Source organism: Manacus vitellinus, unplaced genomic scaffold, assembly GCF_001715985.3.
Source record: "Manacus vitellinus isolate BGI_N305 unplaced genomic scaffold, ASM171598v3 scaffold_8_pilon, whole genome shotgun sequence".
Classification (NCBI taxonomy): domain Eukaryota; kingdom Metazoa; phylum Chordata; class Aves; order Passeriformes; family Pipridae; genus Manacus; species Manacus vitellinus.
The window spans coordinates 25,258,694-25,276,773 of NW_021940864.1; the positions used below are offsets into that span (position 1 = coordinate 25,258,694).

General features: G+C 35.6%; 1 protein-coding gene across 3 annotated transcripts in view; it reads right to left on the reverse strand.

Moving 5' to 3' along the window:
- CHRM3 (cholinergic receptor muscarinic 3) overlaps positions 1-18,080 on the reverse strand; it is a 124,858-nt gene that overhangs the window by 21,562 nt on the left and 85,216 nt on the right. For 2 of the 3 annotated variants that reach the window (XM_018085048.2, XM_018085049.2), the window contains exon 2: positions 17,866-18,009. The exons of the other annotated variant lie outside the window; for it this stretch is intronic. In XM_018085048.2, the coding sequence (XP_017940537.1) occupies positions 17,866-18,009 (144 nt within the window). The remainder of the gene's footprint in view (positions 1-17,865; positions 18,010-18,080) is intronic. 3 annotated transcript variants of the gene reach the window in all.

Genomic DNA, 18,080 nt, shown 5'->3' on the forward strand with positions numbered 1-18,080 from the left:
TCAAGCTTATAATTTCCATAATATTTTTTAGAGAATGTATAAGTTATTTGCAAGTAGAAGTTTCCATGAAGGTCTGTTACACAGTTAAACCCCATATAAATATATATACATATAAAAAAAACCAACAACTCAAAATCAGAGGCTGACTTTGGTTTCTCACCCAGACCTGCCACTCTAAAGATACTTAGGGTATTGTTAAAAACTGAATTTCAGTGTATTGCTTTGACAGTTATTCCCCACACATTTTTGAATACATGCAAAATTCCCACTTATTTTTATATCTTTATATTATTTATATATATATTTTTATATTTTTGTGTATTTTTATATCCATGTTTGTTGGTCTCATTCTAAGATTTTGGTATGTCTTCCTTCAGCAACAGTCTTAGAAAATTATAATTGCCAGTGAAATGCTGAATTGTTATTCAAATTATCACACGATAGTATATATTGCTGTAGGTTGGCCAAGAATATTGCCAAATCAAAAGACATCAAAGCAAACCAAACCGAATCACTGTCCATATCACAGCTGTAGTGATAAAACCACAAAGGCTTTAAAAATTTAAGGGGAAGCCTAATACATTTCTGAAGAGAATGTTTGATAGAAGCACAATTGTGGATTAGATAATCCATGAATGTGATCCTCAGACTTGTGATCCTAATTAAAATACAGTCTTCATTCAGAAAAGCATTTATGTAAGTTCTTCATGCATGCATGTTCTTAAATCCGGTTAAATCTGCTACAGATTTAATGTGCCTAAGTCTGCTATGCCCTTAGAGAGTATGTTACCTTAGAGACCACACATATAGTCATAACTGATAAATAAAGCAAACCGAATATAATGCTAGGCAATTTTAAAACTAAACAAAGTTAATTCATTGACATGCTGGTTTTATGCAGGTGCTTTTAAAATTCCAAAGAAATAAATTCTGCTGAAACTATGCATTATGGTTGACATCCATCTGAGTGTGTTTAAAACATTTATTATATAAAGCTCCCAAGAGCAAGGTGTAACATACTGATTATTTCTCCAACTAAAGAAACACTTTACTCCACACAACCAAATCATAAAAAAACCCCAGTGAAATAATAACACTCACCACTCATAACCTAATATATTTCCACTAGCCTGCAGCACAACTGAAACTAATCTCATTCAACAGATTCTTTTGGCTGAGGACCATATTGTGACCATTTACTAGCCTTGACAACAAATATTGCCTGTGTATCACCTTGACCTTTGAACACCAGATTCTGTGAATGTCCAGCCAACATGTACATGCTAAGGAGCCATTCCTCTGTGACACATCCTGTCCTGATGATTTGATGCCAGTTTGCTCGAAAAAGCAAATGAAAGATTTCCTGAATCAAATACAACTGCTTCTTACACAACCACTGCACAAATCCTGGTGGAGACCCCTTAATGTCCTTAGCCATTGCATGGTTGACAAGATATACTGAACAGAGAATTCAACAAATCATATCAAATCAATGATTGCTTCCTCAAATTCCACAAAAAACCTCTCTCTCATAATTTCAGTAGTTTATCTGAAAGGTATTGGTCTCACATCTCTAATGTGATTAATGTCTCCAACGAAATAAATGCCTTGAACTTACACGAAGTCTCTCTGCTTTCAGATCTCAGCATGGAAAATGTTTTCTCTCTGACTTTCAGTATTACATATTTCTACTGAAGATTTTTAAATATACAATCTAATTTACATATAATTTTGTGATTGATGGCAGAGCTTCAAAATAGTGCTCTATGAACTATGGAAAAAATAATGGCTACATCTAAAGATAGTTGTAATTTTCTTAGCTCAGTGAAAGTAAATTTGGTTTCCATGAATCCCGAGGCTGTAATTAATGCATGTCTTCAGGCAAAAGGAGGATAAAATGCACCTGGACTTCTAAAACTATAGTTTGAAAAATACAACTTTCCAGTTTCAGAGTTTTTCCAGCACTCTTCATGAAACTGCAAAAAAAGTATATGGACTTATCAGTGTAAAAGTGGTAAAAAAAAAAAGATTCATTTGGTAGAATGTTTGGAGCAGCTTAGGACAGGCTATGAATAAAATTGGGCATGTGAAAAATGTTATTTTTGCTCAAAAGAAATGTTCCTTTTTTTTTTTTTTTTTTTTGCTTAGAATGAAAAGCCAATAATTTTAATTCAGAAGGGCTTTTTTTCTATTTTGATTTATTTGAAATCCAAGCAGGTTTCCATATTGACAATGTAAAAAAATATTTCAGTGTCAAAATATTTTACTTTGATAATGTCAAGTGTGTAAAGCGTTTTAAATATTTACATTTTGAAAATATCAGTAGTTAATCATTAGTCTACATAATGCATTTACACCCTTTTACATCTAAAATTTCAATAGAATTGCTAGATTCCAGAGAAAATCTTCTATTTCCTGAAAAATGCATTTAGCAATGAAAATTGCTGTACCTGAAGCTTTCTGGCCAGCTCTCTCTGTAAGAGACAAATAGATGTGAAGTTACCTGTACTCTGCTGAGATGCAGGCACAAGCTCATTAGAAATTGTTCAAAGTAGAGCTTTTCTGAGTTTCTTTTTTAAAAGGCTCTGTATCAAGCATAAGAATTTTTTCCATCAAGCACTATTGCAGCACTGACTCAAATGGCTCTACAGGAGGTTCAGAAGAACAAACTCAATTACAAGACGAGAGAGTGTGTTTCTCTTGGTCCTCTAAATGCTATACATGCCCAAACTGAAGAATTTATTCAATAGCACTCAGTTTTGATCACTCTGAAGAATTAGAAGAACTGTCAACAAAGGAATTAAAACATCAGTGCTTCAAAGATGTGAAAGAAATCTCTGACGATGTACAGGAGTAAATCATTAGAGACAACATGAGGATGCTGTCCAGTGGAAGAATCAGATATAATAAGGTTATGCTAATTATACAGGTATTTTCTTAGATATGGTTTATGGCATTCAAGTATCATCCTACAGCTCCATCTCATACTCTCTCATATCACTCTTAACTGGATTATAATTAAAACTGGTTTTCAAATCTCAGATAACTACTTGGAGATAGTTCCTAGGGGTTTGGAGTATTTAAGTAAAGAGAAAATAAGGTGATAATTTTAGAGCTAAACTTCCAATACTTCCAAAGAGAGTCACATGGCCTTTTGTGAAGGGAGAGAGTGTCCCATCTGACATCATTAGCACTTCTGAGAGTCAGGTCAACCATTTAGTTTAGCAGTCAACCTTTTTTCTTCTAGTTCTTACACTGATTTTATAACTTTCAAACAAAGTTCTTCATGATATCGTTTTCAATGGTGCTAGTAAAGCTTTTCACTCTAAGTTGTGGACTTGTGTACATGAAAAGTCCGGAAGACCAAAGATGGCTAAAGGTGAACTTCAAAATACAGACTCATATAAACTTTAAGATCTTGTCTTGTTTTGTGCCTTAGTTGATCTATTTGAGTAGGAAACTAAACCACAATTTATTTAATTGTCAAGACTATATCTAATTATTTACAAGAGCACTGGGTCTATGCAATTAACTTTTAAGTTCCTAAACTCTCAAAGAATTGCTAATTTGTCTTTCATTTTTAGCATCTCTAAACACTTCAAACTACTCTCTCCAAGAAAACATAAAAAAAAGTTTCATATGGTTTGAAAATCTTAATATAGAATTCACCAGTTATAACAAGCATCATTATAGAAGTCATGAATCATTTTTTGCAATAAAGCAAGACATTAGATGGCTAACCGTATAAAGTAAGTTAGTGCTGTAAATATTGCAGCAGGGTTTTTTTTTTGACACAACAGATTTCCTGTCAAGGGCAACTGCCTAGGTCCTTGAATTCCCATACCTGGTAACCTTGCCAGCTCTATAGCTCATGGTGTTAGAAGTCTGCTTTATATCCAGGAGGAAACCTTTTCCTCAGACTGACATATTTCTGTTACCCCACAGAAATCAGGCAAGGGAACCCTGTGCTGGTGTCTGGCCAGCTGTGTTGGTGGCAGACAGAAAGCCCAAAGCTGTTCCCTTGTGGCTGCTGAGTAGTAGAAATAGGGTCTTGAAGAGAAAAAGGTATATATTATGTTCTGTAACATACCATGGACCTCTGCAGATGCTAGTGTCAAAGTGACATGAGTCTTGCTGCAGGCAGGAAGTGTTATAAGGCGGATAACCACAGCCACACTCCTTCCAGCAGTGCCTGGTCCCATTTCTATCACCAGGAAAAATTTGAAAGGAAAGGATCGGATTTGGGCAGCCATACTCAGGTAGGATTTGAGTCCAGTTAAAATGGCACTGGAACTTTGTCACAGCAGAGAGTCAGTTACAACCGACTGGTTGGTTATACACCCACATACCCTTTTCATTAATTAGTTCTTTGGGTTTACGTTTAGTTGCTATGTTTAAATTAATAGGAATAAATGCAGTCAGCATGTTTGAAAATTTGAACACATATTACTCTCTACGAATCTATTTTGAAGCCTGATCTTACACATTAAAAAGTGCCACCTTCTTAAGAAATTGTAGATTTAGTATTACAGCCCTTTGTTGCAATCACTGCCTTAGCGCATGGACTTAATGAAACAAACCTTGGTACATTATCAATCCATAATTTAAAAAAAACCCCTTGATTAGATCTAAACCAGCTTGTTTGAAAGAAGGAAGGCATCATTCCTTAGTAAAACCCATTCCTTTGCCAAACTTTCTCTTTTCCAGTTTGGCAGTGGACATTTACAAAACAGACCACTAGTTTGATCCTTGCCAGGGATCAATATACTCTGCATTTATACAAACAAATACACTCTAGCTTACTTAAATGAATAGGTTTGGGAAAGGTAAAAGTACATCATAACAGGAGCAAAGAGAGGGTAGTTTGATATATTGATTATGGGAGTTATTACTACTGATGTCAATATGACATATATATGTATTTACAGAGACTGCTGGCCAGATTGCCTCTTTTCTCTCAGACCGTATCTTTAACTCCCGCTAACAGTAGTTTATTACCAGGGACAGGTTAATCAAAGCTGAGCATATCAGTTATGAGTGAAGACATGCATGTGACAGTATGTGTACTTATGTGCACACTCTCAGAATGTATTCTTAGTGATTATGGAATATTCATGAAACTAGAAAAAACGGTTATCAACTTTTTTATGGTTCACCTAATTTTCTTGTACTATTTATATACACCAAAGCTTGTTTTTTTTCACAGCTGTTTCATTAAAAGACACAGGAGAAATAGGAAATAACTAGGAAGGCAAATCAAGGACTCCAAAGATCTACAACATGTAGTCATCCAACTACAACCATGTTGTGAGACTATATATATATATTTATATATATCGGTCAGTTTCTACTGCAGAATTAATTTGTTTTCTGTGTGTATAATAAATTCTCTTAATGTGAGTGCTTTCCTGTAGCACACAGCTCTCTCTCCTCCTGAGGAGGCAGGATGCACTGAGATTCCTTACTTGCTCCCTGACACAAGAGGTACATTAGCTATTGAGAAACAACTGGCTTTCCTCAGCTTGTTACTTTTCAACAGATTGGTACCTCTCTCTGAATTGGTATCACACACATCTGACTCAGGTTGAGTAGCTGCTGGAACTGCATCTCTGCACAAACAGGGAGGCAGCAGCTTTTTGCAGTTTCTGTAATTTCTGTCTTGAGCACCTGTGCAAGATTAGTAATAATCTAACCTTGAATAAAATTTTAGTAACTCTGAGGAAGAAGCAATTTACATCCCCAAATTTCTCCTTCACACTTCTGCTTGCAGTTGCCTGATATTATTGCATCAGCTCTAGAATACTAAGCAGAACCTGTAATTCCCAAATATCTACTGTTTTGAATAAACTTAGAAATTAGGCTGAGGTAGATTTCCCACTATCTTCTTTTAGCTGATACTGATTTTTTAGGTAACAGAGATCCTGTATACAAAGGATAGGATCTTCTTGTTCCTTTTAGAGCATGCAAAATGCTAAAGATGCTCACTGGAAACAAAAAAATAAACCAAGCTCTGACAGAAGTGGTCAGGGTGGTCGGTCCCGTTTGTTTGAACTCTCCTTCTGGTTTGCTGCCAATTTCTCATTTACTTTTTCCTCTGTATCTCCATCTGAGATTCCCAAGGGAACCTCAGTGGAATCCCTGAAGCTTCTCAGGTCTTTTCCAGCCATGTGGATTTGCACATAGGATTTCTTGGCACAAAATGGAAGCAGCCATATGTAGCAAGTTTGGCTGTTTTGTTTCTGCTAACCATAATTGTCAGATTATGATCTACAGGTATGTGCAATGGTTGTTTGGGAGTAAAAATGGTTACTAATACTTTATGGAGTTCTAGGGAAAAGTTCTATCAACACATACTTTCTATCACAGTAGCATATATGATTTATCTTTGCCTGCAAAGTCTACTTGTAGCAAACAATGTCAATTAAGCAACCAGAAACCAGAGGTAAGTGAAATGTGAACTCTCTCTTCCAGCAGGAACTTCTGACATGCTGGTATTTAATTCTGGTTCACCTTTAGAAGTGGACTGCAATGACTTACAGCACTTTGCATCTATTTAACAGTACATTAAGCCATGCACTGCTTCTGCAAGTTCCATTTTTAATTTCTAGGCGTGGCTGTCTCAATATTCAGAGGCAAGAAACTTCCAGGACATACTGAGTCCAGATGAAAACGAAATCAACTCACCATTTATTGAGTAAAATCTACCTGAAAAATTCATATTGATTTTTGCCAAGAAAATACTCCTACAGAAAGTTTTAATGCAAATATTTCTATGACTTGGAAATTGTACTTCTTCAGAAAAAAAAATTATTAGCATCTTAGTTCCTAGCGTGAGAATACAACCCCAGATGGTAAGTATTTGAATTAGAAAACTCTTGATACCAGATGAGTATTTTTGCATATTTTATATATAAAATGCACACACTTGTGTACTATCATACATGCATCAAATCTGGTTCTGACAGACGCTTGGAACTGAATTTCATAGCAAAAAAATGATTCAGCAGAAATATTAAGGTTCTTTTGTCCCATTTGTTAATGAATCAGAATCCTCAATGCCAGACAACAAATGAATTGTGTACAAGGGCTAAAATAATGGAAAGAAAACAGATACTTGGTCATTGCTAATGGATACTGCATTAACTTCCCTCCTTTACTTTTGTATATTTGTGCAGGAACAATGGATAGTCCCTGAGCAATACCAAACTGCTTTCCAGTAGCAGCTTTTGGAAAATCCACTGGTGCTGATCAGAAAAATTTACTATACAAATATCGGTGCAATTGCCAATGAGAAAAACATTGTCTGTGCAATTGATTTTGACTTCCCTAACAGAACATCACTTACAAATCTGAGATCACAGAATCAGACCACATATATATATATATATATATATATATATATATATATAAATAGTGGAAAATGTGAAATAATTAAAAACATCATCCATCTGAGAAAAAAATCTTTTTTACAATATTGATATACTTTACTGTCATATTCATTTTAAATATTAACTATCCATATAAAATTGGTAGTTCATAATATTAACCCTGAATTTTGGAAAAATTACAAAAACAAACTGGTTTGGAGAGACATCTTCATATTTTAAGGTCTTTCTTTTAATTTTGAATTAATCCTGTTTTAGTAACTGTTTAACAGGTAAACAGAAAACTTCCCAAACATGAATAGATTTCAGGCTTAAGGTTTCAAATTGATTCTGCAGCAGTGGATATCCTTAACACTTTAAGCCTAGATGGGAGCTATATGCCTCACACTACTTCAGCATAGTAATATTATATGTTGCAGCTAAGGGAGAAAGCTCTTTCAAGGTTCTGTTCTTTGGCATGTGAACAAAAGAAAAAATTACATGCTTTGTTTTTTTTCACACAAGTATGATTTTATCCTTTAGTTACAAATTAATTTCAGTTTTCTTCATGACCCACAGCCATTTCTATGGTCTTTCATATTAAGAAGACTAAAAGGCTGAAAGTAATAGTACTGTAATAGTTAAGGCAGCTTAATATATACAAGATACTTAAAAACTAACTAGAGATTAAAGAAGAAAAATAGAAAAGTTTGAGGAAGAGAAGTCCTTGAGTTATGGGAAGAGAGTGAGGAAATGTATCATTTAAAGAAAATGGCAAGTACAGGAGAAATACTTAAAATGCTGAAGGGCACCAAGTAATTGTGGAAATTGTAACAGAATCAGTGAAACGATATTCTCACAGGTTGTCCTACATCTTCAAAGAAATTATTCCCGGTAATGAAGCACAAGTATCTCAAGAATAATCCAGAGGCTAACAGCAGGGGCAAAAAACCCCACAGTGCAGCTCTAAGAAAGGGAGGATTTTATTTAGTGTTATAAGAAGGGTACTCAGTTTTATATGAGTGAGAGAGGATTTCCTGGTGCTCTGGTTTCAGCTGGAGGTTAAACCATGACACCTGGCACCATAAACTATCAGCCTTTAGAATACATTTGAAGTTCTGAAGAAAGTTTTTAAAATGCTAAATGGGCAAACAACCTAAACAAACTAAACTGAGAAGTGAGAAGAACTATAAGGAGGAAACTCACATAAGCAAAGAGACGGTTTAGAAGGTCCAATGAATTTTAGCTATCTAAAGTTTTCTAAAATCTATAAAAATGTATAGTTTTAAAATTTAATCTGAGAGAAAGATTTATTTGTCACCCAAATGTTTTGCAATGGAAGAATTCAGTACCAGTGAAATTTAAGACTTTTGTTCTCTGCTATTATAGACTCTGTGAACATATTTACCTTGCCAGATGAAATGTTATATGTATCAGGAACAACTGTAATGGAAAAGGCTTACTTTACTACATTCACACCTGAAACGCAATAAAAATGTTATTACAGGTTTTAAAGTTTTCATCTTCTGAAGGTCTCATCTACAATAAAAGTTTACAACATCTTTTGACACATTAATCACATTTTTGTGCCCTTTTGTGCTTGTAGGAGCTTGTGAGTTTTCAATTCCCATGAAAAATACTTTTCTTCCTTTATTTTTTCCAGTCAATTATGGTTTGCTTGCATTCACGCACAAAGTACTAATAACAGTAATTTGAGTAACTCTTCCCACCAGTGATCACTTACAGCTCATGGATTACATCCAGCATAAAAAAATCCTGTTCCTTCAAAAGCTACAGATGCAGCCTGTGCCACAGGACAGCCAGGCTGAGACATACAGCTCTACTGAAATAAGAGCTCAACAATGATGATAATGAGAGCTAAAGCACTTCTGTACCAGGAGTAGGGACATTTAGGGACTATTATTTTAGACTATATCTACTGATGAAGATCAGTGCTTAATGATCCTTAATCCCACACTTCCTCAATTTTTTTATTCTGAGTCTGTTCTTTTCTCTCAAATGGAGTTGAGATTGCTGTGCAAACCTCAGCAACGTAATCAGAAAATATATATAATTTTATTTACTGGTGAAAGTGAGGAGTTATTGAAAACCTGCCTGTGCCACAGCTTGATAACCAAGAAAGAGTGAGAGGTGAAGATGTCAGCTCAGTAAGACAGAGATACTTTTCATCTCACTTGGGTGAAGTGAAAGAGTGTGAATGGAAGTGTCAGAACACTGCAGGTGGTGTCTCACTGAGCTCCTGCTGTCAGGGCCACACATCAGCTGGTCAGTCGGCAGGAGACCATAAAAGAGGAAAAGCTCTGCTTTTGCATCAGATCAGTCAAACAACGGCCCTCGTGCATTAGCGAAACACACACATAAAAGCAGCAATCCTGGGCAATGCAGCTCACTTGTAATGTCTCCTGCGAACATGGGAAATTCAGATTACATGGGTAGGACCCACACTGGAGATGTGATTCGACATCTGGAAACAAGCTGGTGGAACAATCCAATAAAACCATGTTCTTACCATGAATTATACTTCAGTTGGTCTGACAAGACAAAGACTGAGACCACAGACTAATTTTAATTACTAGTTCTTGAGGGTTCTGGGGTTTTTTTTGAGAGCAGTTATTTAAAAGACTTTTTGCAACTTCAGTGAAGAAAGAAATGCTCCTGTCAAGTAAAGACTAATTAATAAAAGTAACTGAAAGGCCATACTGAACCTCCAGGTGTATTAGTACTATTTCATACAGCTTATCTCTAAAACTAAAGCAAAGCAATACTTAAGACAATTACTAAAATGCACCATATTAATAAAACTACTGCATTAGTGACAACTTTATGAATTAAAGTCTTGTGTTTTAAATGACATTTGAGTACAGCTATTACTAACTGCAGCAGGTCAATACAAAGTTTTACTAAGTTCATTCTCACTGATTTCAATAAAGAAAACAGTTTACTTATAGGGATTATCTCTATTTGCTCATGGTACCCTTGTTTCTAAACACTACAGAGCTAAATTTAAGCCATGCTATGAATAAGACGTTTCCTTTATTAGCATATCCACAGACAAAATTCTTAGCATCTGGTGACTTTTGTTGCCCCTTCTGTTACCCCTTCACTCCTTCCTGCCTTTTCCCGCAGCATTAAAAACGTGGCATCACAGTGTATAATTCCATTTTTACTTATGGTTTTTCACAGAGAAATAATTGATATCACTAGGAAAAACATGTATTCCTAGTTTTTGCACTGCATTTCTTCTCAGTATATTTAAAACCATAATTACAAACATATCTTTACTTTGGAGGCTGCCTACTGAAGGCTTTACTTTTATGATCAAATTCTTACAAAGATCTTCTCTGCAAAAGGTATTTTTTTCCTTTGTAGCAATCTTTGTTGTCAAGATGGTTAAAAACTTTGATCTTAGACATCCTCAATACATTTTCTTCACAATGTAAAAATTGATTCAGTCTACTGAAAGTGACATGCTTCTTTTATCCCAGCATATAGACAAACTGCCAGACTGATTGGAAATATCCTTTAAAAAGGAAGTTTGAGATACAAAATCCCTGCAGGGATCAATTATGAGAGCAAGCTATTCACAAACAGAAGAAAAATAAAAACTGAAAGACTCTGCTGCAAATAATGATGGCTGAGAACAGTAAAATAGTTATAAAAAATGTCCAGTGATGTTACATTTATAATCCTTTCTCTAGAAGTAACTATTTAAAAATATTTTCTATTTATTTGTGAAACAAAGTGGTATGCAGTCTTCAATACCAACAGTGTTGGGTGTTAAACTGTACGGAGATTAGTCTACAGGGTTATGTCCATTTCTTTCAAAGATGTCAAGACTGAAAAAAAGGAAGTCTATTACGTTTAAGACACAACTGACATTGTCACATGGTAGCTTAACCTGTAATGGAGTAGATGATGAACAGCCTCACTAGATGACTTTTATTTTCAGAGATTTATCAGGAGATAAAATGTGATGTGAACTTGATGTGAATATTGACTGACCTGTATCTAAGTGTGGCTGCTGATTATTTGTGAGTTCGAATGCAATATGTATTGATTTGGATCTGCAACATTTCCCAAAGTATGGTCAACACCCTCACTGGACTTTCAGAAAGAAAAATTGGAAACCATTGATCCTCCACATCAGGGCTGACTCTCTTTCCTCTGACTCTGCTGAACATAACAACCAGTTTCACTGACAACAAAGGGTAAAATACTTACTGTAAAATGATACTTATTGCTGAAACAGTTATTTGAAGATGTTAAGTGGGTGAATCCTCTCAGCAAGGTATTAGAAAAGCAAGAAGAGGCTCTCATGGTATGAAATATATTAGGAAACAACTCACAACCTAAGCTGAAGGGCCTAGTTTATCACATCTTATCATCTCATGTGAACATACTGAATGATTTTTATACATTTGAACATTCACACAACATTCACAATTGTCTCTGATTTTGTCCTGCAGTCCTCTCCATCCAACAGACTATGCACTGTGTGGGAAAGCCAGGCCCGAACATCAGCTAAAAGCACCTAAAGAAAGGTGTCTGCTTTTTCCTGAGGCCTAACTGCTCTCCCTACGTGTAGTCTCTTCTTGTGAGCCGAGGCTGGATACTGTGTTTTAGAAGTCCAGAACACTTCAGAATAAGACAAATCCCTTTATCCAACAGATACTCAATTACCTTTCAAGTGGATGTGACGTCTGCACAGATTTCACCACACTGTGCAGAGCGAGTGGCAATATTCCATCTGTGAATGGGGCTGATAAAGAGCAATCAGCCTTGCATCCAGACCTACATTGTGCCTACACAACAGTATTAAATATTCAAAGAAAAGAGATACCACGTTAATCTACTGCAGAAATTCTGGCCATTTACAAAATCTTCAGCGTCTCACACATCCTGCACTGACGCATATTGCCTCAGGGCACATATATATATATATATACATTTATACATATATAGACATACATATGTCTCCGATGTCAGAATACAAGACAGCATAACATAGTTGCCACATTTGTTTGTCACTGGCAGCTTATATACAAAAGTTGTCAAAAGCACAAGAAGTGAGGAATTATCGGATTCCAGGACAGAATTAAATGAAAAATCAAAAATATCAATAGACGTATATTTTATCATTCTTTGACAGGTTTTTCAGGAAGAAAAGAAATATAAGAAACACCAAGAGAGAGGTTTGCGAGTGAAAGCAAACTAAGTGAAAATTTTTTCTAGTCATAATGAAATATATTTAGTTTGGTTACTAAATATATTCTGTAAATATCCATGATGTACTCAGTTCTATACAATGTACTCAGTTCTGTACTCAAAACTGGGCTAAAGGCTTTTCATTTGTGTAAGCAAAATGAAGTTATAAGGAGAAAGTTGCTAGGGATGAGAGCCAGAAACAGTTAAATTTTGATGTGTTGTCCAAGATTTTGGGGCAGAGTTCTCTACCTTTCTCCCTTCAAGCTAATTTCACCTCAGCAGGGACCCAGGGATTTTTCCTATGGACTTTAGCCTATAGTGATGGTACAATGGGGCTGAGACTTGACCACAAGGTATGGGCTAGCATAAATTTTCCCCTGCTTTGCAACGAGGTAACATAAATCCCAAGCTCCATACAGGGAACTTACCAGGGACTGCTCTCACAGGCAGCGTGGAGGTGGGCATCCCACATGTGCAGAGGTATATTATGAAGTGGAGGGCGTTTGAGAAGATAAGGAGGGAAGGTGCTTCTGCACTGATCCACCTTTAAATCTAGATCTCTATATTGAAGAGAAGTCAGGGAGGAAAGCACGACCAAGAAGACTTGTAGATATGTCTAAAATACCCCAGACAGCAAGTGAGAGATTAATTCATGACCTGAGGAGAGCAGAGCTGGGGAAGTGAGTGTCTTAGTTTAAGGAAACCCAAAACCTATGGTGGTCTTTCAGAACAGTGCTTCTTATCGTGGGCTTTAAGAGGTTGTACAGCCTAAAGCAATAAGGAGCAACAGAGTTCCAGCAGACCCAAAACGCCTTTTTTGGGAAGACTGGAAACAGACAGCAGTCAAATTCTATTGCTTAAGTCTTAATGCAGGTCCCAAGATACTAAAGCTGATTCCAAAATAATAAGAACATTTTAACAGCTCAGGTATTAAAAATGTTGTACTTGATACACCTATGATTGTCCTTGCAAAAAATTCATTAGAGCAATTTTGTATAAACAGTGATTTTCCACACTCCAGGTCTTTCTCCTCTTCTTTAATTTTAAACACAAAAGAAAAATAGAAATAGAGACATACAATTTTAATTTTAAACTCTCTTCAATTTCAAAATTGATTTAAAAACTCTAGCTTATTATGGTAGGTTTTCAAAGTGGAAAAGTGCCTCAGAAGAAAGGTAGCATAGAGTTTATGCAGCAGTTAGGGTCCAGTAAGGTCCCATTAAGACCTTGACTTAAATTGCTTCCTAAGGCTGTATTAGTCTTCTCGACAGAGCTTTATTTCATCCTAAATGAATACTTCTTTTAAATCACTACCCAAGTATGTGTTAATGAAAATGCAGTTAATCTAAAAGAGTACCAAAAAAGTACCAAAACAGTATTGATTCTTACAAGAACAGATTTTACTTCTATAAAGCACCTTCATCTTAGACACTATTTAAGCAGTTTATGTATGTCTGCGAAGCATATTAAGTTTCTAAGAGAAAAGTGTCCAGATAAGAGCAGAACATCTGTATTAGGGCTGCTACATAAATGATACAAGTGCTGTTTCCTACTTATTATATTTTCCAAAGATATTCGAACTACATCTAATTATCATCTTGTAAAAGATAAAACAAAAGAAGCAAAAATTACCAAACACTGCTCAGCTTTCAAATATTTTATCTTACAGTAATGAAAAATGATTGGAAATTTAAAAATAAAAAGAAAGAAACAGAACTGTGATAGCTAAAAATGAGAACAATCTTTCAGTTTTGTTAGGAGCATAAATTTCTGTAGTAATTTAAATAAATTATAATTTTAAATTCATTTATATTACTATAGGAATGTGTCCACAAGTTCTGAATTTTGTTTCATGAAATGTTTTATAGTGTTCTCTTAGGGGAGAAGGGTTACTTCATATCCATCCAGGTATGCCTGGAAAGTCACAGCTTCATTTGACTAGTCTGAGTTTTTCTGTAGGATCTTTACTTACAAAATAATATAGGCAAAATTGTGCAACAAAGATCTGAGAAACACTAGGAACAGTTGTGACTGATAGTGTGGTTATATTAAACTTTCTGACAGTAATCTAGGCTGTAGTGAGAGACCATTTCTTCCTTCCGTGTTTCTCCAGTAGCTCCCTGCAGTGATGGATCACCCTATGACTGGTGTCTGCAATAACTTCCTGCACAGTTGTGCCTGCAACATACAACCGACTTAACACTTCTAACCAAAAAAAAAAAAGCTTCCTGAATCCTCCTGGTGCTTCTCCAAGATGTGGAAGGTGGTCAAACCTGTCATCTCTGCTTTTGTCTGAAGTGCAGAGAAGGTACAGTTACACATTTCTGAGTTCAGTTTTCAGATGTGGAAAGACAAGTCTTCCAAGTTATGATTAAAACCGATTAAGCAGTTTAACCTCCTGAGAAACAAATATGTCATCTATTGACCCCCACATCCTCCCTCCCCCTTCTCCCTAGGAGACTCCTATGCCTCTATAGAAGCAACAGAATATTAAAAACATTTTCTAACAAGCTTTTAAAATATTTAAGTGCTGGTTTAATTTCCCATGATTATAATTATTAACTGCCTCTACATTTAGATCCTGCTCCAAATCAGAAATAGGAAGCCCACACTTTATTCTAACAGCTGTCCTGTCATTACTTTTCATCTGATTATTGCAATAAGTGCTAAATAATCCAGAAGTTCTTTTATTATCATTAAATGTCAAATTTTCCTTTTCAAACACAAATAGATCCTACAATACACCAGATCCTCTAACTTTAACTGCCACAATCAAAATAACCAGCTCTTACCCATCACACAAAGACATTTTTCATTAAAAGAAAGCACCAAGTTGTTTTCATATGAAAAAACAATGTTTTCTATATACCTCCAAAAAGTATGCAATGAACACAGTGGTTTCAATTTTAATTGGGCAAACCCCACTACAATGTTTAAATATTTTCTGTTCTTTACTACTATCAGTTGAACTGACTGCTTAGTCTCAGAGAAATTTAGGAATCAGACACACAGAACCTCTTAGTAGTTTCCTGCAAAGTGGTCACTGAAGTCTGACAGGCAGTATTTCTTAGTGTCTGATTGCTGAAATTGAACTAACATGGACTGGATTTGCAATTCTAAAACAAAGTAGCAATACAAAACTAAATGAAAAATAATTATTTCCAAACTGAGATTAAATACCCTTCAAGGAAAGCCTAGAATCAGCTATTTTAACATTCACAATTATTCCTCTGAATTGCATTTTAAATTTCAGGGCAATGTGGAGAAAAGCTTTGGGATATTAAAATAATTTTTAGGACATACAACCTTATGAGTCAATTTATTTTCTCATTTGTATCACTGTACATTTAGAGCAACCTCACTAGGAAGTCAGGAGTCACTCCAAGCTTATGTTGATGTGAACTAGAGTAATGTAGTCCCATTAACCTTTCCTTTCCTTGATTTGTCCCTTATAAAGCAGTAAAGATTAGAAGAAATTAAAGAAATTGTCCAGTGGATTATATTTCCACAGGACTGGGAAAACATGTTATTTTCAAAAGAAAAAGGAGCTGCCATTAATTTTCTGCTTTGCTTAGAGGTCATTCAGAATATGAGCACTGGGAGTTGAAGAATAATCATTCCTCTAAGATGATCAGCCCTTGAACTCTCAAGATGACTAATCATAACTGAGTATATAATCACATATGAGCATACATATAGCTGCGAATATATTCCCATATATGGGACTTTGGAAGACGGAGCTAAAAGACTGTAATCCACCTTTGCATCACCTGGCTTGATGTTCATGTTGATAAGACACCTGTTTGTATCTCACTTACAAATACTGCAACTTAAACCAGCTCTGTTTTATTTTGAATAATTCAAAACATTGTCCCCTTCAGTCTAAATTAATTTTCATCAATGTCAAGCCTTGTTTGCATCATCAAGCAAAAACTACATTTTACAGTTGCCATGACAAACCAGTAATTAGTTTTGTTTTATTATCAGAAATATTCATCAGTAATTTATTAGTGTACAACTGCTGCCTACAGCTCCTCCCCTCTAACCACTTCCTAAGCAGTCTCCTGCCAGACATTAAGCTAAAACTTCCTTTCCACACTCGGAGTCATACTCCTAACTCCTGTGTATTTGTGTAGTTTTCATTTAACCAATTTGGAAGGAAGGCCACTCATACTACCCCTACTGCTTTCTGCATACACTCTTTCCTTCCTTTCTCCTTCTCTCACACACAGTTACACTAAATGTCCTGGGAAAGCAAAATTTTAAAGCTCCATTTGGAGGTGAAGATTTTTTTTATCGTATACTTATGTAAACATTTTCCCTAACATATATTTTGAAAAAATTTAGCATTTCTTTTTAAATTTCAATAAGTCATCCAATCATCACAGTACATGAATCCTCTTAAATAACCTGGCTATAGACAGCAACCAGGAATACGGACTTGGATTGTGAAACTTCCTTTCATTTCTAAACCTATCCACTCCCAGCTCTGGTGATACAGAAGAACTGATTGGCATTAATATTTTCCTTTTCTGTGCAAAGAGAACTAGGCAGCATGTGTTGGATATTTTTATGGATATATAGACCTTCTATCAGAGTGTAGCATTCATAAACTGTGACAGCTATTTCTATGTGTTGGCAAAGCAAACAAGATTGAATATAGCAACTGTAATTGAGGTTTGTATAGAAACTTTGTGGAGTGTTGTTCAAATAAAGAAAGGTCCTATGATTGTTTGCACTGGCTTATTCCATGGATAATTATTTTTCCCTTTCAGTTATGAATTCTCCTTGGAAACACAACAGAAAATTTGGTGGTTTTTTATCTTATTTCCGTAAGGGTCATGTATAAAATTGAGAATGGCAGCCCAGACTTTTATATAATTGCCTTTTATTAAATGCAAAAGCTACACACAAAGAGTCTACGACACAGAGAATACTAATCTCAATTTTCAAACCCTAGGCAATAGTGCTTCTAGTTACAAAAAATATTTAAAAGTTGTACTGATATTTATTAATGACCATTAAATTACCAAAGATGTTTCCTGGCATGACACACACAACTCTCGTCTCTTCTGGCAATGGCACTGGAGTGTTCAGTACAAACACTGCTCCTGGAAGCAAGAGACTTTCACTTTCTAGTGCAAATATGGGTTTTGTGCTTCAAAGACATCCAAAATCACCCTACGGATGATTCTGAAGTATTTAACTGTGCTGCAGAGATTCCTCCCTCCTCACCCTTATTTATCAGATTTATGTGATGTCTAAGAATTCACACTTGTAGGTTAGTTTGTCACAAGCAGACACGTAAATATTGTCTTTTGAATGCCTCAGGAGGAGATCAGCCGAAGGATCTGCAGGCACCCCTCCTCCACTGCTGCTGCCTTGCTTCTTTTCTTGCCCTCCTCTTTCCCAGAGCCTCCTGCCAAAGAGATTGGGAAGTTTATGAGGACCCTGGCAGCACTGCACTGTCTGATGATAGCGGATGAAACC